Source organism: Octodon degus, unplaced genomic scaffold (assembly GCF_000260255.1).
Source record: "Octodon degus isolate 3935 unplaced genomic scaffold, OctDeg1.0 scaffold00008, whole genome shotgun sequence".
Classification (NCBI taxonomy): domain Eukaryota; kingdom Metazoa; phylum Chordata; class Mammalia; order Rodentia; family Octodontidae; genus Octodon; species Octodon degus.
The window spans coordinates 12,602,492-12,627,124 of NW_004524584.1; the positions used below are offsets into that span (position 1 = coordinate 12,602,492).

General features: G+C 53.1%; 2 protein-coding genes across 11 annotated transcripts in view; both read right to left on the bottom strand.

Moving 5' to 3' along the window:
* Positions 1–496: 496 nt before the first annotated feature.
* Positions 497–16,423, bottom strand: Brpf1 (bromodomain and PHD finger containing 1). 10 transcript variants are annotated; one of them, XM_004625045.2, is made up of 14 exons: positions 15,801–16,173; positions 13,636–14,244; positions 8,746–9,705; positions 7,682–7,844; positions 7,207–7,338; positions 6,755–6,883; positions 5,671–5,980; positions 4,954–5,274; positions 4,374–4,658; positions 3,773–3,920; positions 3,087–3,223; positions 2,866–2,984; positions 2,383–2,537; positions 497–1,298 (listed from the first exon to the last, which is right to left on the bottom strand). In XM_004625045.2, exons 2-14 carry the CDS (start codon positions 14,232–14,234, stop codon positions 1,115–1,117), a joined length of 3,642 nt encoding a protein of 1,213 aa, XP_004625102.1. In that variant the 5' UTR covers positions 14,235–14,244; positions 15,801–16,173; the 3' UTR covers positions 497–1,114. The 10 variants fall into 10 exon arrangements, with proteins under 10 accessions (XP_004625102.1, XP_004625100.1, XP_023561283.1 ...); XM_004625043.2 differs by having other exon boundaries at positions 6,737–6,883; XM_023705525.1 differs by having other exon boundaries at positions 534–1,298; positions 4,954–5,277.
* A 1,966-nt stretch (positions 16,424–18,389) lies between these two features.
* Positions 18,390–24,633, bottom strand: part of Cpne9 (copine family member 9) — a 12,179-nt gene continuing 5,935 nt past the window's right edge. Inside the window, exons 5-8 of the mRNA XM_023704188.1 lie at positions 21,758–21,860; positions 21,184–21,241; positions 20,602–20,675; positions 18,390–18,745 (exon numbers count right to left, since the gene is read on the bottom strand). Of these exons, the coding sequence (XP_023559956.1) occupies positions 18,560–18,745; positions 20,602–20,675; positions 21,184–21,241; positions 21,758–21,860 (421 nt within the window). The 3' untranslated portion in view covers positions 18,390–18,559. The remainder of the gene's footprint in view (positions 18,746–20,601; positions 20,676–21,183; positions 21,242–21,757; positions 21,861–24,633) is intronic.

A 24,633-nucleotide genomic window follows, 5' to 3' on the forward strand; every position in this document is an offset into this window, starting at 1 on the left:
AAAAAAAAAGAACTCAAGGCCACTGAAATCCCAGAGGAATCTGCAGTGGTCTCATCTGGCAGTTGGCCAGCTTTGCAGACTAATGGATCTGTGCTCAAATGCTGGCACTTAGACTTCCTGTAAAGCTAACTGGCCTGTTAACCACTCCATGAGTACTACAGGGGTCAGATGAAACCGCCTTGTCTAAAGGTGCTACCACAGTAGGTGCCGCTCCAAATGGCAGCTCATTTGCTCATCTTTTCTGTGTGTGTGGATTGAAGCCAGGTACTTGACACTGAACTACATCTCCAGCTGAGGTCCAAGTTACCCTGGCCAAGTTCATACTTGATATTTTCCTGCTGCAACCTCCCAGACCACTGGGATTATAAGCATGTACCACCATACCCAGCTGTTGTGTGTTATAACTAGCACAGCAGTCAGCAACCACTTGGGCCCAATCACATACTGGTCCTGGGCACAGCCTTCCCTTTGAGGGCTTGTAGAAGGCAGGAACAAATAAGTAGACTATTTTATTTTCTAAGAATCAATATATTTTTTTTTCCTTTGAAATAAATACAAACCAGTTTGAGAGGTAGGGGGAAATCTACAGGAAAGAGAAGGAAAGTGGGGACAGGCCCCAGTCTTTTTTTAGTACCAAATGACTCTGGCGCGACCCGGAAACGCAGTTACAAATGAGAATAATTTAAATTCTCTGATAATTACATTATTTACAGTAGCAGGGGAGGGGGTCACCTAGTGCCCCATTTCCAGGCGGACAGACACAGTCCCACTGCTAGGCTGGGTGGATGCCTGCTCCCCTCCACCAGCAGTGGCCTCAGGCCTTTAGGCATTTGTGGAATCTCCTGGCATGAACAGGGGTCAGTGGTGGCCCACCACCCGCGAGACCATGCCCTGAGGCTTCTGGAGCTCTTTCTGACCTACGGGACCTCCCCTCTCCTTGCACTGAGTTGCCATGGGTCCTTGGAGTGTTCTGTACAGTCCAGCTGCACTCAAGGCAGGAGGGACCGCCCCTACCCAGCTTCCCCTGAGACTGGCCCCAAGACCAGGAATGAGAGTGCAGAGGCCGGTGCCACTCCAGACACGGGGCTCTGAAGGCTGGGCTCTGCTGGGCAGATCAGTCACTGTCACTGGTCTCGCTGCTCTGCTCACCCTGCACCTTGCTGCGGTGCTGCAGTGCCCTGTGGTAGGCGATCTGTACTGACTTGCGGATGTTGGACTTCCGGCCCTCCAGCATCTTCTCTTTGTCAAGGTCCTGGTTTACGCCCAAAGGGACCAGCTTAGTCCTGGGAAGCCACTGCCTAGAGGACAAAGTGAAGATCAAATAAATCATTTTGGGGACAATTAAGGCCAGCCTTCCTCACTTCATTCATTCAAAAATACCTTCAAAGCTGATTGTGGTACACACCTATAATCCCAGCACTTAGGAGCCTGAGACAGGAGGATCACTGACAGATTAAGGACATTCTGGGCTACACAGTGAGTTGAAGGCCAGCCTGAACTATAGCACCCACACTGGCCAGACTGTTGGGCACTGGAGGGATGGAGACCAAGAATCAAGGCCCCTGTTCTCAAGAGACTGCACTCAGTCAACGGTTACGCTAGAGAGAGAATAACCACAGGGTATTTTTTGATGCAAAAAGCAGCTCTGACCTAACTGGAATGGATGGCCTGTGCCATGGGCTCTTATCAGACTTTATGGATAATGAATAGCATCTTTAGGAAACTAACAAGATTACATACATGTGACAAAAATAAGAATTTACAGCCTGAATTTTTTTTTTCTTTTTGAAACAGCATTTCACTATGCAGATTAGGCTGGCCTCAAACTCACGACAATCCTCCTACTTCAGTATCTTGAGTGCTGGGATTATAAGTGTGTATCCCCTTACTCTACCTGTGCTAGAGGCTAAATACTCATGCTAGATTTATTTGTGTGTTTAATTTCATCTTCTCTATGTAGGCCAGATTGGCCTTGAAGTCACTATGTAGCCCATGCTGGCATCGAACTCACAGAAATCTACCTCAGTCTCCCGAATGCTAAGACCACGGGTGTGCACCATATGCCAGCTGGTGCTAACTTTATCTGCGTTCTTCCCCTGGGGAGCAGGAGCAAAAAACCTAAATCTAGAAGCTGAGCCTAGGTGCGGAGCAACCCCACTATTTATCAGTCACTGAAGTTCTTTTGGCTTCTAGGTACCACTGTTTGTCAGCTCCTGTCCACACACTATGTCAGATTCTGGGTTGAAATAACCCGTGTGCAGGCTGTGCTCGAAGCCCTCCCTGGGGCTCTGTGGTAGCCTATCTGTCCACTGGAGTTTGCTGGCAGTCTGCCCCCATACCACATGGGGCTGCATCAGTCAAAGTGCTCCCTTCTTTCCTTACCAAGTTCGTTTGTTGTCAAAGAAGAGAACCAGGTAGAGATGCTCTCGGGCTTCCTGGGTCATCTGCTCTCCGAGTTTTAGCACCTCCAGTGGGGGTACAGGGATGGGAACGCCGTGGTGAAACATACCTTCTCGGGGCATCTTTGGATCAATGATCTGAGGGTGCAACATGAGTCCCGTTTGGTTCAGTTCATTCTCTAGTGCACACCCACCTGAGTTTGGGGACTACATCTCAGGTGGAGACAGAAGAGCACGTGTGCTGCTAGGGTTCTACTGCTGGCCCTTGGTCTCTTCCTGTGGTGAATCATTCCCGAACCAAAGGGGCAGAGGAGGCAGAGACTTAACAATGGGCAACAAGGAGTACCCTGAGGCTGCATCTGCCCAAGTCTGTCTCCTGAAGAAGCCTGTGTGCCACAGCCCAGCAGGGAGCAGGGGAGTCTGTGGCTGGCATTAAGAAGGGGTAGGGTGGAGAAGCACAGCCTACCAGAGCTGGGTATGACGGGTACCCTCGGCATTTGGCCCACACTAGGTCCAGAGCATCCAAGGGAGAGTCCTCATCCTCCGACAGCCAGCTGGCTCCCCGGCCCAGACTTTTTCTCACCACTTCACAGGAAAGGGAAAAAGGGGGTGGATCAGCAGCTGGGGCGCTGGCAAGGCCCTGACACCGGGTCCCCAGCATCCCTGTCTTGGGGTGAGGGTACTTACTGCTGTGGCCCACGCCGCGGCCAGTGCCCACGGAGTAGGCCTCATTTTCAGTGCCTGAGGTGTCCTCGCTGCTGTCCTCTGGGAATGTGCCCCTTGAGAAGGAGGGCTTGCCCCGGCCTTGTTTGGAGGGTGTGGTGCTGAGAACAGAAAGTCGGAACTTGGCTCAAAGGGAGGTAAGAAAGGGGAAATGGCAAGGTACGCGTTCATCCTCCTCTAGGCCTGCCTGAGGTCTATGCTTTTGCAAATGAGAAAGAAGAATTTCAAACTCAACACACCCTGGGCCTGGGTTGGAGATCTGAAGATGGGCGAGAGAGGTGAGGTAGTATGTGGCCTGCATAAAGACCGCCACACACTCTGGTGTTGATGGGAATACAGGGACTGGGAATCTTATGTGGCCTATCTGGATTCCTATTTTTTTTTTGGAGAAATAAATGGATTCCTATTTTTTAATTCATTATTCTGGCTACAATACATCAGTAGGTCAAATTGAGGCTGTTAGGTACCACAGCACACTGTTCTAATTAGATCATCAGCTTAATCCAGGACGACTCTCTATCACAGTGCCACTGATTTAAGCTATTAATTTTGCGAAGACACTTGGGTTTGAGCCACCTGACTTGACAGCCAAAGCCCGAGAGGACTGATAGGCAACTGCAGGAACAGGGTTCCATCTGCAGGGCTGGTACCTGGTGCGGTCTGAGGCGGCACTGCTGCTGCTGCTGCTGCTGGACTCGGAGTCGGAACTGCTCCTGGGAAGGCTGCAGTCATTGCGGTATACCAGGAAACTCTTCTTCACCGGCTGATTTCCACTGCTGAAGCCATTGGCTGGCAAGTCTTGGTGGGGGAGGGAGGGAGAAACCGGTCAGGAAGATGCCAATCAGGGACAGCATGGGGGTGAGAGGGACTCAAGAGCTTGAGTTCTGCTTCTAGGCTGCAACATTCTTATACATGTGGCCAGCAGCTAGCTCTGGGCAGTGTCTACCACAGCAGGCCTCAGCCCCGCCCTGCCCCTTGCTGCTCTGGCAGTTACAGGCCTCAGGACACAAGTGATTTAAAGGGCAGGAGATCCCTGAGAAAATGAGAGGAGGAGAGGTAAAGTGATACAATGGAAGAGGCCCCAAGGGGACTCTGGGCCTCCATCTTCCCAACTACTCAGAGGATGGGACAAAAGGGTTCCCAAGGGCCCTTCTAGCTCTACCTTTTACAGGAAAGGGAGGGACAGTGGGACATGCCAGGAAGAATGGCAGTGCTACACTCTCCGGGGCTGGTGATGATGGGAAGGCTCACCCATCGGGGGGTCTTCAGTGGACTTATCACTGTCGCTGTCTGAGCTCGAACTGGGCCGGGGGCTCCTACCCCGCTTGCGCTGACGCAGGGAGCCCATGATGGGGAGCTGGGGGGGTCCCACAGGACTGCCTCCGTGGCTGGGGGTCATCTGGCTCTCCCGGTTTTTGGGGGGCCGGCCCGGCCTCTTGGGCGGTCCAGCTGTCTTCGGGTTCTTTTTGGAGAACAGAACTGAGGTTCTCCTGCCCACCTCATGTGCGGGGGTTGAGGACATGTTGGGACCCAGGCCTGGAGCAGAGAGAGAGAGAAGGAGAGTTGGTGAGGGGCCTGATGTAAGAAGAGTAGGTGTCCAGAGTCAGTTACTCCAGCTAGAGGGGAGATGATGTGGGGCCGTGAGATTTGGAACACGAACTCACACAAGTGCCAGAGAGGAAGCTAAGAGGCCAGCCCCCACCTGTGACCCGAGGAAAGACTGCAGCTAGCTGCACAGAGAGATCTCTGCTTGGGGGATGGCAGGGCTGAGTACTTGCTGCTGAGCCCAAATGTGACTTGCTCTGGGGTCCATTTGTTATGGGATTCAGACCTTTGCTTGTCTCCTGGCTGCTGCTCTCCTCCGTGGCACTGTCTGTCTGGCCATCCTTGTCACAGGCTGCTGGGTGGGGCATCAGACTGCTCCGGCTGGAGGGGCCGTGCCGCTCGGGCCCATCTCGTCCTGCCTCCCGCTGGTGGGCAAGCTTCCGTCTCAAGGCTGTCATCTCTTTCTTGATCATTTTCGCACGCCGCGAGCGGCCCACACTCTGCTTGCTGGCATTCACCTCGTCCAGCCGTTCTAGCAGCAGCTTCAGCTGCTCCTCCACCGGCAGGTGCTTCTGGTTCTCCAGGAGGAGCAGTCGTTCTTCCTCTACTGCTAGAGGAGAGTTGAGGGGAACGGGTCAGACTTGGGGCAGCCCAATGTCGTGGACCTGGACAGGAGCAGTAAGTCCCCTCTTGCCAGGGAAATAGCTCAATGGCATAAGTGCCTGCCTGCCAAGTGAGAGGTCCCCAGTTCAACCCCCAGTGCTGAAAACAAAAACAAACAAAAAAAAAAAAACCAGTCCCCTCTTCCTACCCTGGCTTCTCCAATACACCACTGTACAATAGGATATAGAATGCAGGTCATGCCATTCCCTAGCCCAGGCCAGCTTCCAGGGGTGCAGTGTGCCCTGCTCAGCCTGCTTTTTGCCTGTACTGCCTGCACTCAGGGGGCAATCCTGGCAAGCTCCTGGGATCGGGCTACGTGTGCACACGACTTATCACCCACCGTCCTCAGTGTGGTGTGGGGCCTCATCTCCAGGCAGACTGTGGGGGATATGCATGCCCGTCTCAAAGTCAATGCCCATTTTTTCTGCTTGGCGCCGGGCCTGACGGAGCACAGCACCACCCTGCTCGCGGAGCCGTACTGCTGCCCTGTAGAAGATGGTGTCCTTGGCATTATACTTGAGGCAGTTGCTGACGATGAGGTTGAAATCCTCCTCAAAATCATCAAAGTTCAAGTAGCGGTAAGCCTCCAAATTCTGCTTCATGGTGAAAAAGTCCATGGGCTTTTTGATGTGGTCCAGGTAGTCAGGGACCTGGGAAGGCAGGGTAGGTGTCTAAGTGGAGCCATGTTCTCATGCCCCAAATGCTTTCGCTAATAAACACCCCTGAGATGCATCCAGCAACCTCCTCCCACCAGTCAGAGGCAGGCATATAGTGCAAGGGAAAGGAAAGCTGGATCTAACCCTGACTGTACCAGTCACAAGCTGTGTGACCCTGGCAAGTCATGGAACCTCTCTGGACCTACTTTGCTCTCCTAGAAAATGATGATGGAAATATAGGCAAATCTACCTCATAAAGCTATGGGAGGCTTCAGTGAGAAAATGTCTAGAGGAATCCTCTGGAAAAACCACCACCGTGTATTCCTCTTGCTCTTTTTATCTATCATCAAAATTTACAAGAAGGGAGCTGTCTTAGGCCTCTCATTTTATACCTTTTAGAGAGAAGAGTCTGCCAGTCAGGACCTAGGGCTTCGGAGCTGGTTCTTTAGGTGCTGAGCCTTCTAAATTCTCCGCCTAGGGTTCAGTACCCCCAAAGCGTCTTCCTGCCCTGGATTATTCATTTGGCAGACTCAGTCCCTGTCTCTAGGGAGGAGTGCAGACTACCTCCCCTTGGGGCCCTTGGGGTGTGATAGGGACAGAGTCCAGGTGACACATGTGGTTCTAGTTTATCCTCCCAGGAGCCACCAGCCCCTCGCTGCAGGGTCCCCAGATAGTCCCTGGCCCAGACCTGCAGTGGGGGTCCAACTGGGAGAATAGAAAGAAGGAGGGGTGAAGGGAAGGGGTTCTTACTTCGTCCAATTCGGTTACCTCAGACAGAGGGACCGGCTCGCTGAAGATGTTGCCCGTGTCCTTCTCTTGGAGCTGCTCCAAGGTTTTTCGAAGTAGGATGAGGAAAGGTGTAAGCTGCATCTCCATGGCGATCTGCTGGACTTTGATCTAACATGAAAAAGCGTGATCAGCCAGTCCTGGCCAGACCCGGGCACAGGTCCAGATGGTCCCAGCCAGCCTAGGTGAGCTGCCATTGCTGGTGCTGCCCACTCAGGCCCACTTTCTCCAAGGTCCCAGCCAGCCAGGCCTTCCCCGCCCTTAAACTCCCAGCATGAACTCCAGGCTCACTAAGTTGGGAGTCTGTTTATGTCTCCCGTGACTCTGGGCCTCCCGTGGGCTGACTGCAGAGAGTGCACCAAGACACTGGTCCAGCACTGAGTGTAATTCCCAGCCAGGGCAGCCCTACTATTCCTTCTGGCCTCAGCACTCACCGTCTCCCTTTTGAGCTTCTCCCGCTTGCGGATCAGTTCTACCAGCAGCCGAGCTCGCTCTAGGTCATGCCGGAGCCGTTGCCATGACTTGAGCTGTTCTTTAAGGGCCCAGTTCTTATCCTCAGAATCTCTCTGTAGAGGCAAATGGGGATCAGGAGATAATGAGAGCTTGAGGATAGAACCAGGAGTGAGGGGAACCTGGGAGCCTGGGTGAAAGGCAGTGCAAACCCAAGCAGGGTACCCAGTACTTTACTGCTAGTCCCTTGTCTGTGTGTACCTAGGGCCTGGCACAAAGTGAAGGCTCACTGTGTTTGTGGAAGGAAATGAATGAACTCAGAGGAACAGAGCCTTTCTGTTGAGTTGATAATGTACAGATCCCTGGAGCCTGTGGGAGGGCCAGTGTAACAGAGGAAACAGCCTACGTGCTCTGACAGGGAGAGCAGTTCCCACAGCCCATGGGGGGTGGACATAGTACCCCGACTTGGTCACAGTTCCTCTGGGACTGGAGGTGTGTCTGCAGGCGACGCAGCAGTGGGACCCCATTCCGGGACTGCCTCTTCAGTGTCCAGTAGCTGTGCAGCCTCTGCATGAACTGGCTCTTCCTCTGGATGGTCAGCCGATTGGTGATCTTACTAAGCCTAGGGCCAAGGAACAAAGAGAATACTACCTGCTGGTCCCAATTCCCTCAGAGCAGGGGCCCTGGCCAGGAGAGTTCCTACCTGGGGATGAACAGGGACCACTCTCCTGGGGAAAAGGCCTGGGACTCAGGGTCAAGACAAAGGACAACGACTATGGCCATCAGTGGCACTGCAGAGGACAGGCATCAGGTCCCCAGCACCAAGCACTCCTAACCTGCCTGACTCCACCAGGATCAGGAGGTTCAACTTTCAAGACTGCTGGAATCAACATAATCTAAGGCACTGCCCAGCCATGGGATGCCCATTCACAGGTTGGGAGGTAAAGCACATATAACTTCTTGGCCATCTGGCTAAGACCAAGTGAAGATAAACTACAAGGGTACAACCAAAACTTGTAGTGAATCAACCAAAGAACAGGAGAGTTAAAGGTAACTGGAGGTCCCAGTCCAGGAGCAGCACCTCACTCAGACTTTTCTGGTGCTGCTGCTGGTGCTGGGAGGGAAGCTGGGGCCTCACACATGCTAAGCAACATGCTACCACTGTACTGTCCCTCACCTCTCTACAACCTCTGGGCCTTCCCTTCCCCACTCTTCATTCTCTCTTCATAGTCAGCCCATGTTTTTCTACTGTGGCTGTCCCTGCTTTCTTCCTAATGAAACTGACTCCACTATCAACATAAAGGCTGCCAACACCTGTTGGTTGGGTCAGCCAGGTAAAAGTTTACCTCCCTGGCTCTTCACATAGTACAAGCTGGGTCACTTATCAGTGATAACATCATTTGGAATTTATTACACTTCTATGCAGTAAACAGACAGGAGCAAGGTAAGCCAGCCTAGCCTCTCCACTCAGGCTGTCCATTCCTTCCCAGGAGGCTGTTCCACCCCACCTACTCCCCACTCACCTGTGTGGCGGGATGCAAGGCACCGACACCACAGGTGCTGCTGCCCGCTTCTCAGCCAGGATCTTCCGTGCCTTCTTCATCTTGATGCGGGACTTGGCCTTGGCCTTCTTAACCTTCTCTGAGCTCCAGCTCTTACCTTCTTCTTCCTCTTCCTCCTCCTCCTCCTCCCCCTCGCTGTGGGACAGGGCAGGCAGGCGGCGTGCAGAACCTGGGGGAGTGTGGATGTCACAGTAGGCTGTCTTGCGGACGCTGAAGGAGGTGCCGTTGGCACCTGTCTCTCGCACAGGTTCCATTTTCATGTAAAGGCCAGCCTGCTGGGCACACGTGACATGGAAGGCTGTGTAGCAGTTGGCTTTGTGGCACTGAATGCAGGCCCCGGAGCCACGCTGCTTGCAAATGTAGCAAGTGAGCTTCCAGCGAGCTGGAGGGATATGCTCAATGCTGTCAATGGGCTCTAGGAAGACTGTGTTGGCAAAGCAGACCTCGGGGATCCACAGGGCGCACACCACGTGGGCCCAGCGCCCGTCATCCGTCTGCTTGAAGGCACCACCCTTGTTGGGGCACAGGGCACAGTCCACAGCACGGGAAGGAGACTGCAGGCAACGGCGGCACAGCCACTGGCCCTCAGGGATATAGGGGACACCATAGCACTCCTGGTGCACGGCCAGGTTGCACATGTCACAGAAGAGGATGACGTTGCTGTTCTGACACTCGCCATCATTACAGATACAGCACACAGCGTCCTCGTCCACCAGGGCATTGGGGTCACCTTTGTTGTGACTTTCAAAGTAAGATTCCTTCTCCAGCCGGTCCATCAGGTACTCAAAGATCTCCTGAGGGATGGGACTCACGCCCTCCGTCTTCCGCCGCTCATTCATGATATCCAGCCAGATGTAGTCTTCCTCGTCCATGTCGTACTCCACCTCCTCGTCCAGCTCTTCTGCAGACTTCTCGATGTACCTGCAGTGCACAAAGGCAGCTCAGCAGCCCACGGGTGACACTTGTCTCCTTCACAGGCAGGAGTCACATCTGACACCAAGCACTTCTACACCTGTGCCTGACACATCACCTAACGTGACATGTTACCACCAACATGATACTCATTCTTGGCTATAGGAAGGAGACTGAAGATCTGACAGAGCAGACCTGTCTTCAAAGCTTGCATCCTAGTGACATGTGACAATTGTGTTGGGGACAGAGACTCAGCCAGATTCCTAAAGAGAGCAGGGTGGGGCAGCTGGGACCCACTGTGGTCATCTGGTGGATAGAGCAAGGAGTTGGGGAAGGAGATCTTTGAAGATCACATTATGCCCCACCCCATCCTGTCCCTCAACATGAAGGTCCTGGGTTCAACCTCTGAACCACTAAAAAAGAATGTCCTGAGTGGCGCACAGTCAGGGACTGAACTCAGGGCCCCATTCATGCCAGGCAAGTGATCTAGGACAGAAATACAACCGCAGTGCAGAATGACACTTCAGCACAGGGTGGCAGGGCCTCCAAGAGAACCGCCATGGGTCTTCACTCTGTAGCCTCCAATGGCAGACCCTAGGCATTCTGTCTGCTCTCCAGATAGCCTTGGGAGGTAACACAGCAGCTAGGAACAAATGTAGTGACTTGGCTCTGTGCCCGGCTCACACATGCTGTGGACGCAGGCCAGTTACTGTGAGCTACTGTGAGCCTCATGCTACGTCACTACGTTCATGCTCACCACAGCCACACGGGCAGTGTTCTTACACCCTTGTTTGGAAGTGAGGAAATAGAAGCTTTGAGAAGTTAATGAAGTACAGGTCACAAAGCATGGAAAGGTAGAGCTGGCATCTAGCTGAGCCCTCAGCTCCCACCTTTTCCCTGCAAACTGACCAGGCCAGTGGGCCTGAGCAGGGATTACACCAGGTGCCTGTGACTCAGAGCCTGCAGCTCCCACCCTCACCATGCTCTAGGTAGCCCGGCCTCTGGTACTATAAACTGCAGAGCCCAGTGGGAAAAATAGGGCTTTGGCTTCTGACATACTTGGAACTGAAGCCGGCCTTTGCCACTGTTACCTTTAGGAAGTCGCTCTCCTGCTGTGACCTCAGTCTTACTCATGATAGAGTAAGAATACTATCTGTTCACAAAGATACCATCAGGATTAAATGGGATTAGAATAATCAATGTCCTTTCAGGTGGGGTGAGACTTTGGGAGGCTGAGGCAGTTGGACTGCAAGTCTGAGCCCAGCCTGTGCAGCTTAGTAAGACCCTGCCTCAAAAATAAGAAGATAGTTGGGGATGTAGATCAGGATGAAGGTCCTGAGTTCAAACCCAAGTACCACAAAAAAAGAATATTGTAAATCAAGCGGCACACTGTAGGACCTACAAAATGTTACAGACATTTCTACTCTTTTCTCGCTATATGAGAAATGAGCCCTGGACAGGCCAGCTGCAGACTCTGAGCCAAACCTATCTGGACCTACGTAAGGTAGCAGTCTAAGCCTCTGGGCCTTGGTTTCCTCATTGATAAAGTGGTGATGCTAAGTCAAACCTATGCCACACTGCTGTTGTGGGCAGGGAATGAGTTAATATGGGTAAATTCTGAGAACAGGGCTTGGCATTAAACAAGTACTCAGTACATGTCAACTATTGCCAGCCTCTGTACGGCCCTAAGCCACCTTGCCGTGCAGTGCAGCTGTTTATGTGTCTGCCTCCTCTGCTCCAGGCTGAGGACAAAGGCAGAAATCACACCCAATTCGCCAATCAGGGATAGCGCTTGATGTTGTGCATCTTAAAAGCATTTTGGACTAGCACGGAAAAGAAAAGAATGTTGTCCTTTATTTTTTCCCCCAGGGTGACTGCAACCTCCGCTCTTTGAACAAAGGGCAGGTGTGAACCATCTGGATCCTTCCAGGCTTTGCACCAACTCTCCTGAACACCTGGTCTCATCTTTTCCTCTGCCACAACACATGCGACGTTATGTGGCAGCACATAACACACTCCCACAGGCTCTTAGACTCTAGGCTGCAGCGCGGATGAGGGAGGCTGTGTCATGCACAATTCTGGTGCATCAGTTGACACACCACTCTGCCGCCCCCTCAGAGAAGCACGTGAGAAGGGAGCAAGAGACAGTGCTCTACTGGAGGGACGGCCTCGGTGCTTCTGGAATTTATGAACAAAGTCAATCTCCTCCAAAGCCTGGGCAGCTTTGCTGACAATGGTGATTAAACTCGACATACCTCACAGCTGATTGCAACATACCAGCTGCAGGTCTAATCCCCAAGAAAAGAGTGATTCTGAGTGGAGGGAGGAAGATCACGAGCTGAATGGGCAGGGAACTGCCTAGCAGAGTTGAAGAGCCAGCAGGAGAGACAGGCCTGGAAAGAGGTCTGAGTTGTGGAGAGAGGGAAGGGCAGTCAGTGCTAACAGAAAGGGGAAGACAGTGGAGAACCACAAGGAAATGCAACCAGGCTGAACAGGGGAAAGAATGGACAAGAGGAGAGAGATGGACGAACATTCAGTTGGGAGAGGGAAGTGATATACTGGGCCTAACCATTTGTATCTCCCCAGATTTGCTGGGTTTTTTTTTTTTTTTTTTTTTGAGACAGAGTTTCCCTGTGCAGTTCAGGCTAGTCTTGAGCTCACTTTGTAACCCAGACTGGTTTTGAACTCCTGATGATCCTCCTGCCTTAGCCTACTCCTGAGTGCTGGGATTACAGGCAGGTGCCACCATGCCTGGCTCTCCAGATTTGCACTTTTTCCTTGGTCTTTTTAAGACAGGGTCTCACTTTATAGCCCAGGCTGGCCTTGAGCTCACTTTGTAGCCCAGGCTGATCTTGAACTTTCAATGATCCTCTTGCCTCAGCCTTCCAAGTGCTGAGATTACAGACCGTGTGCCACCACATCTGGTGCCTCAGATTTTGTTTTAAGAACTGGGATTTAACGTCATGTGGACTATACTTCTGTAAAAACTGCTTTTCATATGAAAATATTTATGAAAAATCTTTCAGGCTGATTAGATGATAATAAAACATGCCCCTTAACTAAATCACCAGAATGTCCCTTTTGCTTGGAGGCTAGCCTCTAGGTTTTATTCGGTTTCTGTAGAATCCTTGAGTTAGAGTTTCGGCATGTAGCTTTCCCACCACATTTTCCCAACTCCTTTGTCATTTACCTTGGGTTATGAGAATGTAGTTTTACTGTGCCCCTGTGACTTTGAGAGAAGCCACTGTAACTTTTAGAAGGAACATGGAGAGAGAACAGTGAGATAAATAAAAGGGCTGTTGGAGAAGTCCAAAGCACAGGCAGTAGCACCACTGCTGAAGATACTAAAGGGTGGGAATAATAACAGGACAAAGAGTGGAAAAAACCTCTCCAGACTCACAAGCTGCTTTCGAGACCTTGAAAAGTCAGTAACTAGTCTTTTACTCGTAGATAGGCAGAGGAACACTGTGCCTGCTGAGACATGGTCTCCAGGACATCAGGAGGGGGGGTACCCCAAGTGCACTCAGGGAGGGAATGGACAGGGCCAGGACATCAAAATGAGGTCTGCTGGTATAGGAAGTGCGGGCAGCTTTGCAGCCAGCAGGCTCTGGCTTTGAATCTTAGTTCAGCTACCCGCTGGCATGCGACTTAGATAAGTCTGGCACACTTTCTGGATTCCGAGTTCTTCATCTGTGAAATGAGAATAATATCTAGCTGAGAGCTATGAGACTGGGGGAGTGGCTAGAAAGACTGAATTGGGGCCAGCATGTGGCAATGCAGTGAGCACCACCACCAGAGGGTCCGTTCCTCTGTTTGGCACAGCCAACATTTTTCTACTATCCTTTGTCTATGACATTCTCCTAGATACCTGTCACCTGGTCTGGCTACTGAGTCCTGTTTGGCCATTTTTCTAGGGGTGAGAGATAGACACAGCCTTACCGGTAATAGGAAGTCGGCCGGGGTGGGGCGTCAGGGGTGTCCTGCTCCAGCTCCCGGTACACCACCTCTGGCAGCTTGGGTGTGGCACTTGCGGAAGCATTATGGTGGTGGTGATGGTTGGAATCCTTTCGTTTCTCCTTGTTCTTATGCTTGCCTGACTTGGGAGTCGCAGCCGGCGTCTCAGTGTTCTCCTTGTTGCTGCCATTCTCAGGGGCCTCCTCAGGGGCCTCCTCATCCTCTGATACCACATCCAGGTTGTCAAAGATGCTGATGCGGTGGACACGGCCGTGCAGGTCCACTTCCACCATGCGCTGGGCCTGTGCGTAGCTCATCACCTCACGGCCTGGTGACTGGGAGACCTCTGAAGGGCTGGGTGACTGCTTGTTGGCTGGGCGAGACTGGCGCCCCTTCTTCTTGTGCTTGCGGAGTGGAGTCTGCTGTGGCGGGGGTGGGTTGTCGTGGTCATAGTGGTACAGGTGGTACTCAATGCCACTGTAACTCTTGTAAACCTTGCGACAGGTCTCCACAGGGCACTCGTAGGGTGGCTTAGTTGCCCGCAAGTTGTGGCAGAAAGTTTTCACATCAAAGTCCACCCCCATGCTGTCACATCTGGAATACACAGATCAGTTAGCACAAGCTTTACAGAAGAGTTCCTGTTCACCTGCACCCAAGACCCACTCTCTCTGGTCTCCGTCTGTAACAGTCACCAGGTCCCAGCCAGCCCATCTTTCTAGTACCTCCAGAATCCATCTCCACCATGGCTTTGATCTGGGACTTGGTACCTCTTGCCTGAGGTCTCATCTCCTTTGGCCCAATTTCACACCATTTGGCCAGACTGATCTTTCTACTAAGTAGCAATGATCATATCAGTCTCTCACACAAAAGCCTCCGGATGCTCCCTACTTACTTCAGGATAAAATTCGGGTTCTCTGTGATGACACTCTACGTGCTACTTTCATTATCTGTTTTCCTTTTTAAACTCTTTTTCACTAGTTATAGCTCTTACTACCCAAACAAAGCAACCTGCAATTCCTGAGAGTAACTGCCTCTCAAGGAGTAAGATAAAGTGAAAGAATGGCTGAATGGACCATCAGATTTGGATCTGAGAGATGAAGGAAGGCTTTTATTAGCTCAGGCAGAAACCTGAATGGATGACCAATGAGTTAGCCCTAGACTCCGATAGAGGTTAGTTGACAACAGAATTAGCTCATTTCTGGTCTTAATTTGGAGCCTCACCCTGGGCCCTGGATTTGACTATGTGAAGCCAAAGTAAAAGCGGAGGTCATTCACTCAGGGACAGCAGCATTCAAGTTCTTTATTCACTCATTCTGGCAACATTAACTGAGTGCTAAGGAAGTGCCAGGTCTTACAGGTACAAACAGGACAAACCAGGCAAGTTCAGCTCCAGGCTGGTCCCCCCACCCCCCAATCTTCCTGGGTGAATGGAGACAGCAGATGGCACCAAACCCCAGGCCGCTGGCTTGGGCAGAGACTGTCCCAATTTCTCTTGGCCTAGTTGAGTTCAACAACTCAGCCAGGGGCTTAGCACTATTCCAGGTTAAGGCTACCCTGTTCAGGATAAACGCTGACCCAGCTACGCCTCTCTTCTGAAGCTTAACTGAGCCAGTGGGCTGCTTCAGCTCCTCAGTCAGCAACTCCGGGCTTCCTTCCACATCGTAAGAGCTACACGATCAAGTCAACTCCCGCCTACTTCCCACCTGTGGCCATGTCTTTAAACACAAACCAACCAGAGATACAAACAAGCTCTCCTCTCTCCAAGCAGAGTCCCAGGTGAACGGCTCTGGCTCTGCTGCTCTGGCTCCCCAAGTGGCAACGCACCCGTGGGACTCGGCGGCGCAGGCACAGGGCTGAGAGGAGAACTTAGACCCGCAAGCCCTCGGGGAGCGCCTGGAGCCCGGGGGCTGGGCAGCTATCTCCGCTCCCGGCTCCCCAGGCTGGAGGAAGTGGAGGGCGGGGCGCCAGGGCCGGCAGCCTCCTCTCCCGGATGCCGCAGGGTTTCCCCTTTGTCAAAGTGGAGCAAGTTAAGCGAGGCTCCGTCCTGCCACTGGCCCGGGCAGCCTAGGGGATCCCGCAGCAGGGTCGACACACTGTCAGTTCCCGGGCTTCAGTGCCCGCCGAGCCGCCCCGCCCAGGCCCGCACTCACCGGCCACCTCGAGTCCGGGCTCATCGCCGAGGCGCCCGCCGGGGCCTCGACTCCCCTGGGGAGGCCGGCGGCAAAGAAGTGCCGGGAGGACGCCCTGATCCGGAGGTCGCAGAGTTCGCCTCCCCACCCGGCAGCCCCGCGCCGGCCCGGCTTCCCGATTCCCGCGCTGACTCTGCCGCCCTGATTCTGCCGGCGACCCAGCGTCCTGGCCCAGCCAGCCCCCGCTCGTCCTGTGAGCTTCTGGTAACCTGGGCTGGTGCCTTTGGCGCAGGAACAAAGGAGGCTCCCGTAGGCAGCGAGGGACAAGCAGCGGACACGGGACGGCAAAGGCAGTGGCAGCGGCGGCGGAGGCGACGGCGTCTGCGCAGGGTAAACGCGGCGTCCAGGCGCGCAGAGTTGCACTTTCGCCACGGCTTTCGCCGGCCTGCTGAACCTCGAGAGGCCATTTTTTGAGACCTGCAAAGACCCCGGACACCCCGCGGGGCTCAACAGCGCCTCCTTCTCAGAACTGGGGTGCTGGAGACCGCGGGCGCCATACCTGGGCTATGGGGTGGTCGGGCCGTTCGTAGCGAATCTGCGGCCACGGACGGCGAGCGCGGGCTGCGTGAAAAGCCCGCCCTCTCCCCTCCCCCTCCCCCTCCCCCTACTCCTCCTCCCCTCCTCCAGCCCCTCCCGCCCGCTGGCGCGGCTGGTTTCTGCCTCCGCCCGTGAGGGGCGGGGCGGGGCGGGGCTGCAGCCGGAGGGCCATTAGGGGCGGGGCGGGGTGGGGCGGGGCCTGAGCGAAGCGGGGGTGGGGCCCGCGAAGCGGGTGGGGCCACGAGTAAGGCTGGGCGAAGGGCGGAGAGGCGCGGGAGGGAAGGCGGGGCCTAGGCTGGGATAAGGGGCGGGGCCGCGCGGAGCCGGGTGGGCGGTTCTAAGAGGCTGCACGCCGCGGGCGTGGCGGGCTTCAGGCGCGAGCCCTGCAGGGTCGCGGGTCCTTGGGCGCGTGCAGTCCTACTGGCTGCTGGTGGGGAGGTAGAGCCAAATCTCCGAGGCCGGTGCCCCCCCTAGTGGGCGAGTTGAGAAGTTCCCCTCTAGCGTCAGGTGCGCAGCGGACCGGAACATTCTGTCGGTTCTGGGGAGGTCAGAACTGGCTGCTGCTTTAGCGACTGCGAGCAGGGGACTTGGCTGCGGGGGCGCTGACGCTTGTTTATCTCCGCAAGCTTCGAGTTCAGCTCCCGTAGGCATTTTCTAATATATCAGTCCTCCAACACTGACACTCTGGGAAGATGTTGCTGGGTAGGATTTTGGGGTCTGAAGTCAAACTGATGAGTTCTTCTAAGGAAGCAAATTATCCTTTCCGGACCTAAGTTTCCTCAGGTCCAAAATGGGGATCATGCTGCACATGTGGCTCAGCAGTAGAGACCCTGGGTTCAAGCCACAGCACCACACACAAAAATGGAGGTAACCTCTAACAGGGTGCTCATGAGGGTTAAGAGAAAGGATACTCACAAGGCACCCAGCACATGTCTCATATACAGCGAAGACTCAAAAATATTCAAAAAATTCAGAGCGCCAGCTCAAAGTGAACATTTTTTGAGGTCAGGAACCCCATTGGGGATTTGATGAAAGCTTTTCCTTTTTTGTGGCCCTAGGGTAGACCTCAGGTCCTTATGAATGCTAAGCAAATTTTCAAATGCAAAGCCACATCTCCAGCCCTTTTCTTCTTCCTTTTTTTCCCATGCAATGATGTCTTTTATTACACATAGGTTTTTATAATTCTTCAATCTTCATACACAAGCAAAAGTGTACTGTTTAACACACTGGAATTTGCAAACTTAATCACTGTGTAAAAAAGGGAAAATTATCCCCAAAGCATGCTTAACTGGGAGGCCAAGGCATCTGCCAACCACCAAGAACATGGAGGTGAACGTGACAGACAATTGCTCCCGCAGATCAGCAGCACACTTCTTGCCAACAATCATTAAACGTCCAAGAAGACTTTCTTTCCTTTTTTTTTTTTTTTGGGGGTGGAACCAGGGATTGAACTCAGGCCCTTGCGCTTTCCAGGCAAGTGCTTATTCTACTGAGCTATTTCCCTGGTCCCCCAAGAAGATTTTCAACATCATCTTCCACTACAGAAATCTGGGCAAAATGTTTCTTGGGGATCACCAGAAAATGTGTTGGTACTTAGGGGACAGTACCACAGACAGCAAGGCACTGGTCATTGTCAAAAATGATCTTGGAGGGGATTTCCTTGCCAATGATCTTCCCGAAGATCATGTTGTGCCAGGGTGGGCAACCTGAGCTTTGGCAATCTTGTCTGCTATAGTGAAGCTAAGGAGCTTTTTTTTTTTTTTTTTTTTTTTAAGACAGGGTCTCACTATGTGACAGTCACCCTGTCTTAGCTTCTTGAGTGCTGACACTATAGGAACACACCACCAACTACTTATTTTTTGGTGTTTGAAGCTCCAAGCTGTGGCATGAATGTGCAACAGTAGAAGGGTGAGCCCCACAAGGCCACCCTTGTTTTGCCTCCCAGGGTGACCCAGGCCCTGGCCTTGTATGTTGCTCTGGAAGACCAGAAGACAAGGTAGCGCAAAGACCAGCTTTATTATTGGCTTAGGGTAGGGAGCACTGCTAGTGCCAGGCCCTGCTGCAGGGAGCGTAGAAGGCACACCTGCCAGCGTGGATGCCAGTGAGTTCCAGGTTTCCAGTGCCTCTGGCTTTCAGCAGGAGGGAGCAGGGGGGCAAATGCTAGGCACGGGAGAGTGGGCTGCTCATGGCTGCTCTGAAGCTGGGGCTGGGCTGGGGTTGGCGGGGGGTGGGGGCCGGGGCTGGATGTCCCTGGTACGCATGTAGGACAGCAGCTGCTCTGGGATCTCAGCCAGCACATCCTTAGCTAGTCGGGCCATGCTGAGAACCTGGTTTCCCGAGCGGTCCACGTAGTCTCGGAACGGAACAAACTAGGAGCAGAAGCCAAGAAGGTGTGGGTTGTGGCCGGGGGAGGGGGCTTCACCTGCAGTCCTCACCTTCACTCCTAAACATCATTTGTCTCTCCCCTAATCTTAGATGGTTCTTCACATTTGTCTTCACCCACTTTTTTCCCAGGGGCTGCTCAGCCTCAGGACCCTCCAGCCCCTTCCCACAGTCCACTTAAACTGCCCTTGCTAATGTCCTTGGCAGCTCTCAGCACCCCAGCTGGCAAGAACTTTCAGTCCCCATCTTGCTGTCCCTTTTGTGTCCCATTACATGTGAACACAATATCCCAGGACCTGTATCTTTCTCAACACCATGCACATGCGCAGGCTTCTGATCTTGGTTTTGCCTTTCTGGAAGCTTCTCCCCATTGTCTCCTGCCCTTGACCTGCTGTCTAAAGCCATCCTCTTCTCTCCATTGTCTGAGTAATTTCATATGGTCCTGACTTTAAAGTCTGTCTCTCACAAGTGAGAAGAGGGGGCAGGGAAGAGGTGGGAGGGAAAAGGAGCCAGAGGACAGGACCAGCAGGAGGCAGAAAGAAGAAGCCCTTGAAAGAAGAGGCTCTGGGAGAGGATGGGCCAGTTGGAAGAGGGGTAGAGGCCCTGAGAGAGGGGTTAAGACCAGAAGGGAGTGGTGCAGGGGAGCAAGGTCAACAAAAGCAGGCAAAAGTGAAAAGGAAGAAGGAAGCTATTCCTGGTGAGTCCCAAATATTTCTCTCCACCTTTGGCCTTTATACAATTTTATTTTTGCCCAGTGTCGTGGTGCACACTTGTAATTCCAGCACTCAGGAAGCTGAGGCAGGATTACAAATTGGAGGGCTACATAGTAAGGCCAGCCTGAACTTGGTAGCAAGACCCTTTCTCAAGAAATAAAATAAACTTCACTTTTACTTTTTTGTTGTTAGATGAGGTCTCACTGTGTTGCCCAGGCTGGTCTTAAAACTCCTAAACTCAAGTGATCCTCCTGCCTCTGGCTCCTAAGTACTGGGAATATAGGCAGGCATATTCCACCATGCTGGTGGAGTGCTAGAGGTTTGATCCAGGTCCTTTCACGTTGAGCTACACCCCCAGTCCCAGGCTCTTTTTTTTTTTTCTGAGACAGGTTCTCAGTAGGTTGCTAAATTGCCCAGGAGGATTACAAGTTTGAGCCCAGCAGCCTGGGCAAGGTGGAGACCCTGTCTTAAAACAAAAATAAGAAGGGCTGAGGATGCAGCTCAGTGTGGAGGCCCTGGGTTCAGTCCTCAGGAACACACACACACACACACACACACACACACACACACACACACACACACACAACTATCTTACTCTCTTATGCAAAAACCCTCTCTTAGCCTGAAGCGGTGGCTCACCCTGTAATCCCAGGTAACTCTGGAAGCTGATGCAGTCATACTGCAAATTCAAGGCCAGCCTGACTACCTACCTTAGCCAGACCATCCCAAGACAATAAGTAAATAATGGATGGGGGGATGGATGATGGATGGATGGATGGATGGATGGATAGATGAAACTATCTCAGGGCTGACCCTGCTGCATGTGACCCTGGCACCCTGCACCGGGCTTCAGTGCTCTTCCAGTGCAGCTGTTTGTGTCCGTGCCACTGGCACTACCTTCAGCCTCAGCAGTGTCTAGATGCCCTCCCAACAACTAAGCTCCCAGCCACAGAGCGTAGCGCCCCCTCCCCCACCCGCATCGGTGTGCTTCTCTGCTTCAGGTCACTGCAAGATCTCCTTCCTCCCCAGCCAGACACAGGCCCACAGGCCCACCGCATGGGTTCTGAGGTCCAGGAGTGAGCAGGGGAAGGGGTGGCTCCCCACATCCTGTGGTCTGTGGTCAGGATTACCTGAACAATGTCCCGCTCAGCGAAACGCCCCCGGGAGGACACACGTACATCATCGCCGTCCAGCTCTTCCATTGCTGCGGAGAAGACCCTCTCCAGCAGGCTGTGCTGCCCTCCGTACAGTCATGACAGCGCTTAACGGCTGCGGGGAAGGCCTATGCATGCTAGGCCTTGTCACAAGTTATTAAGGGGTGGGGGCAGGGTCTTGCTAGGTAGTCTAGGCTGGGCTTGAACTCACAGCGAATCTTCTTGCCTCAGCCTTCGAAGCATTGGGATTACAAGCATGTACCACCATGCCAGGCATTTATTATTATTCCTTTACTGCATCCTCCATCCCCAGGGGTGGAGGACAGGGTTACTATCTCTCCCTTGGTTAGGAAGAGGGCACTGGGCCGGGGAGATGGCTCAGTGGAATAAGCACTTCCCTGGCAAGCACAAGGGTCCGGTTCCACCCAAAAAAAAAAAAAAAAGGAAGAGGGCACCATGTGTGGTCCCGTGGCATCCAGCCCTGTGTGCCCAGACCCAGTCCGCTCCCCAGGCCTTGGCCTCACCCCCTCTCCCCTGCTCCCCCTCCACCCTACTCACCCTCGAACATGGCTGGCCCCACTCCAACAATGATGATGGACATGGGCAGGGAGGAGGCCTGCAGGAGAGGGCTGTGTGGTAAGCAGCTGTTTGTGCAGGGAGGCCACTGCACACATCTGGGGGCTGCGGCTCCAGGTGCCTTGCTCCAGACTTCTTTGTGAAGGACACGTGTGTCAGGCAGCCCTGAAGCTAGTGTCTCCCTAGAGTAGCTGGCAGGTTTATTTCCTAGAATCCTTTGAGTCTCCCACGGGACAGAAAGGGCATGTGCTCCTGCCCACTGGAGGAGACTGACATCCCCAGGCTCAGGCACCACCCCTGGGACACCACCTCTTATCAGCGCCATGTCACCTGGCCATCTCCACACCATTCTGTGAGGCTGGGCACTCAGGCAATGCTGTGGCTGCTTCGGCAGGAGTAGCAGGACCCCTTGCCTCTCACCGGGAGTCCTGTGTCCTCAGCCAGCATTGAGGAAGCTGGTTGGCTCACTTTGCAGGTTTTGTGAAGGACAAAACCCCCAACCTGTCCTTGGAGCTGGCAGTGACCCCTCCCTGGCAAGTCTCCCCCATGGACTCACGCTGACGATCGCTTCTTTGGTCTGTGTCATGTCAGAGATGACCCCGTCTGTGATGATGAGCAGAACATAGTACTGGGAGCCATCGGAGATCTTAGCTGCAGCCCTGCATGAGAGGCCCAGGTCGGAATCCAGCCATAAGCCTGAGAGGCTGAGAACCTCACGCCAGCCCTCAGCGCCCACCGTCGGCTGGGAGCCAGGCAAGACCAACTGGGCTACCAGACTGTTGTCTGCCCTGCCTGCTGCTTTCCACAACATTTACTGACTCTTCTGGGAGGAGGCCCTGGAGACACACAGGGAGGAAAAATGGAATCTTTCTAGGCCTTTGGTGGGAGACTTCCAAAACTGCACAAAAATCCTTGAAATGATCACCATGATGGGCCTGCATGGCAAGGTCCTGAGCTGGTCGCAAAGGTGAGTGAAGCCTCGCAGAAGTGACATGAGGAGGAGGGGAGGCCACACAAGGGGACTCACTCTGGGCAGAGGGCACAGTGTGGGACACTCCTCTGCGTGTGTGGGAAGCCCACTTAGTGTAGAGATGGACCAGACACTCAGGTGGCAGAGTGGACCATGCACAGGGGGCAGAGGGACCGGCTTGAAAGAGTCCGATGTTTACACAAGGCCAGGGCCAAGTGGAAGGCTTCCTCGCCTTCTTTCCTCTTCAACCCTCTCTCTCTCTGACACCACCCCACGGCCCCCTGGCGCCCTCTGCTAGCCTGGCTGGTCTGAGGGACAGCAGCTCCTAGAGTTCCTTCTCCTTTCCTCTCATCATATTTTTTAGGTGCTGGGGATGGAACACATGGCACATGGCACACAAATGCTCTATCACTGAGCCATATCCCTAACCCTATTTTTTTAAAAAAAATTATTTTGAGACAGGGTCTTGCTAAATTGCCCAGGCTAGCCTTGACCTTGTAATCCTCTGGCCTCAGCCCCTGGGCTTAAACACCTGGGATTAAAGGTGTGCGCTACTGCCCCTGGCCACACCCAGCAATCTTGCAGTCCAGTTTTCCATCTGAAGAGGCCCTCATAAATCAGAGTCCAGTTGTCTTATTTTACATACATGAAAAAACCTAAAGAGGGCACAAGGCAGCTGGCAGACTTTGGTCCTTGACTTCTAGTCTCAGAAGCTGGATTGGAAGTTTGGAACTGTGCTGTCCAATAAGGACACTGAAATTTAAATTAACAACATGAGGGCCGGGGAGATGGCTCAGTGGAATAAGCGCTTCCCTGCAAGCACAAGGGCCTGAGTTCAATCCCTGGTTCCACCAAACAACATGAAGTAGAACTGAAGATTGCACTCGTTGGGCACTCTGCACTGCGCAGTGTCACATGGGCTGTGGATGTCAGGCTGGATGGTACAGACACAGGCCACGGCCACCACTGCAAAACGGTCTTCAGAGTGGCCCTGAGTTTACACCTGACCTCAGAAAGGCAGGGATGGCACAGTGAGCATAAGGACTTCAAACAGCTCTGGCTCAGTTTACCCATGGCCTTGGAATAAGCGGGCTACCGTTTTTTTTTTTTGTTGTTGTTGCTGGGTTTTTTTTGCATTTATGTATTTGGTACTGGGTCTCACTACACAGCTTGGACTCATAGTGATCCTCTATTTTTATTTTTTATTTTTGGTGGAACCAGGGATTGAACTCAGGCCCTCGTGCTTGTCAGGCAAGCACTTATTCTACTGAGCTATCTCCGCGGCCCCACTGAGCTATATCTCTGGCTCGATCCTCCTATTTTTAGCCTCCCCAAGGCTGGAATTACAGGTGTGACCCTGACTGCCAGCTCAGCACGCCCCAGGGGTGGGGCTGACATGGCACGTGGGACCAGGAATCAAACTCTGGTCCCTGTGCTTGCCTAAGCAGGCACTTAGTCCACTGAGCTGCCTTGCCTGGGCCACCATTCTTACACTTCTCTTCCACAGCCCAGTCCTTATCCTGAATTCTAGATACCTCCCCTTTGAAGGTCCAGCCTGTGGCTTTGTCTCGTCACAAGCATGTCTGCTGTTTGTTGGCACTGAACTTGGTGCTGAGCAGCAGCAGAGAGCAGGATACTGCCCCAGTGAAAGCAGATATTGCACAACCTGAGGTTAGGACTTTGAGGATGGGATGTGGAGTAGGTGATGGTGATGGTGATGGTGATGGTGATGGTGATGGTGTGTGTGTGTGTGTGTGTGTGTGTGTGTGTGTGAGAAAGAGAACAGCAGTCCAGGGGAAAGAGACTGGTAAGTGCAAAGAGAAGGTGTGTCCTAAGAGTCCTAGAAGAAGGGCGGAGGAGGGTGGAGCTGGTTGAGTTGGGCCCACAGGAGGGACTGGAGCCCCATGGCAGGGAACACTCTGCAGGGCTGGGATGTGGGAGGCAGCTGCAGGCTCCCTGCACTTGCCTCACATTCCTGATGCTGCTTCTGCAAGGTGACTGTGTGGGATAGGACGGGCAGCAGGGGAGCTACACGCCCTACAAATGTTTCTGATTTAATCCTCACAGCACTGTAGGAGGTATGTAAGGTCTCCTTTGCTTCTTTTTTTAATACTGGGGATTGAACCCAGGGCCTTCAGAATGCTAAGCCATATCCCTCCCTTTTTAATTCCTTGAGATAGTATTTGCTAAATTGCTCAGTGTGGACTCAAATTTGTGATCCTCCTGCCTCCTGCCTCAACCTCTCAGACTGCTGGGATTACATGACCAACCATCAGGCCCAACTCCTATTTTTATCTTTATTGTGTGTGTGTGGTACCGGGGATTGAACTTGGGCCCTGTGCTTGCCAGGCAGGCACTTATTTCACTGAGCTATCTCTCCAGCCTTCCAACTCCTATTTTTAAAAGGAGAAAAAAAAACTGAGCTGGGTGTAATTTCTTCTCCTTCTCCTTCTCCGTCTCCT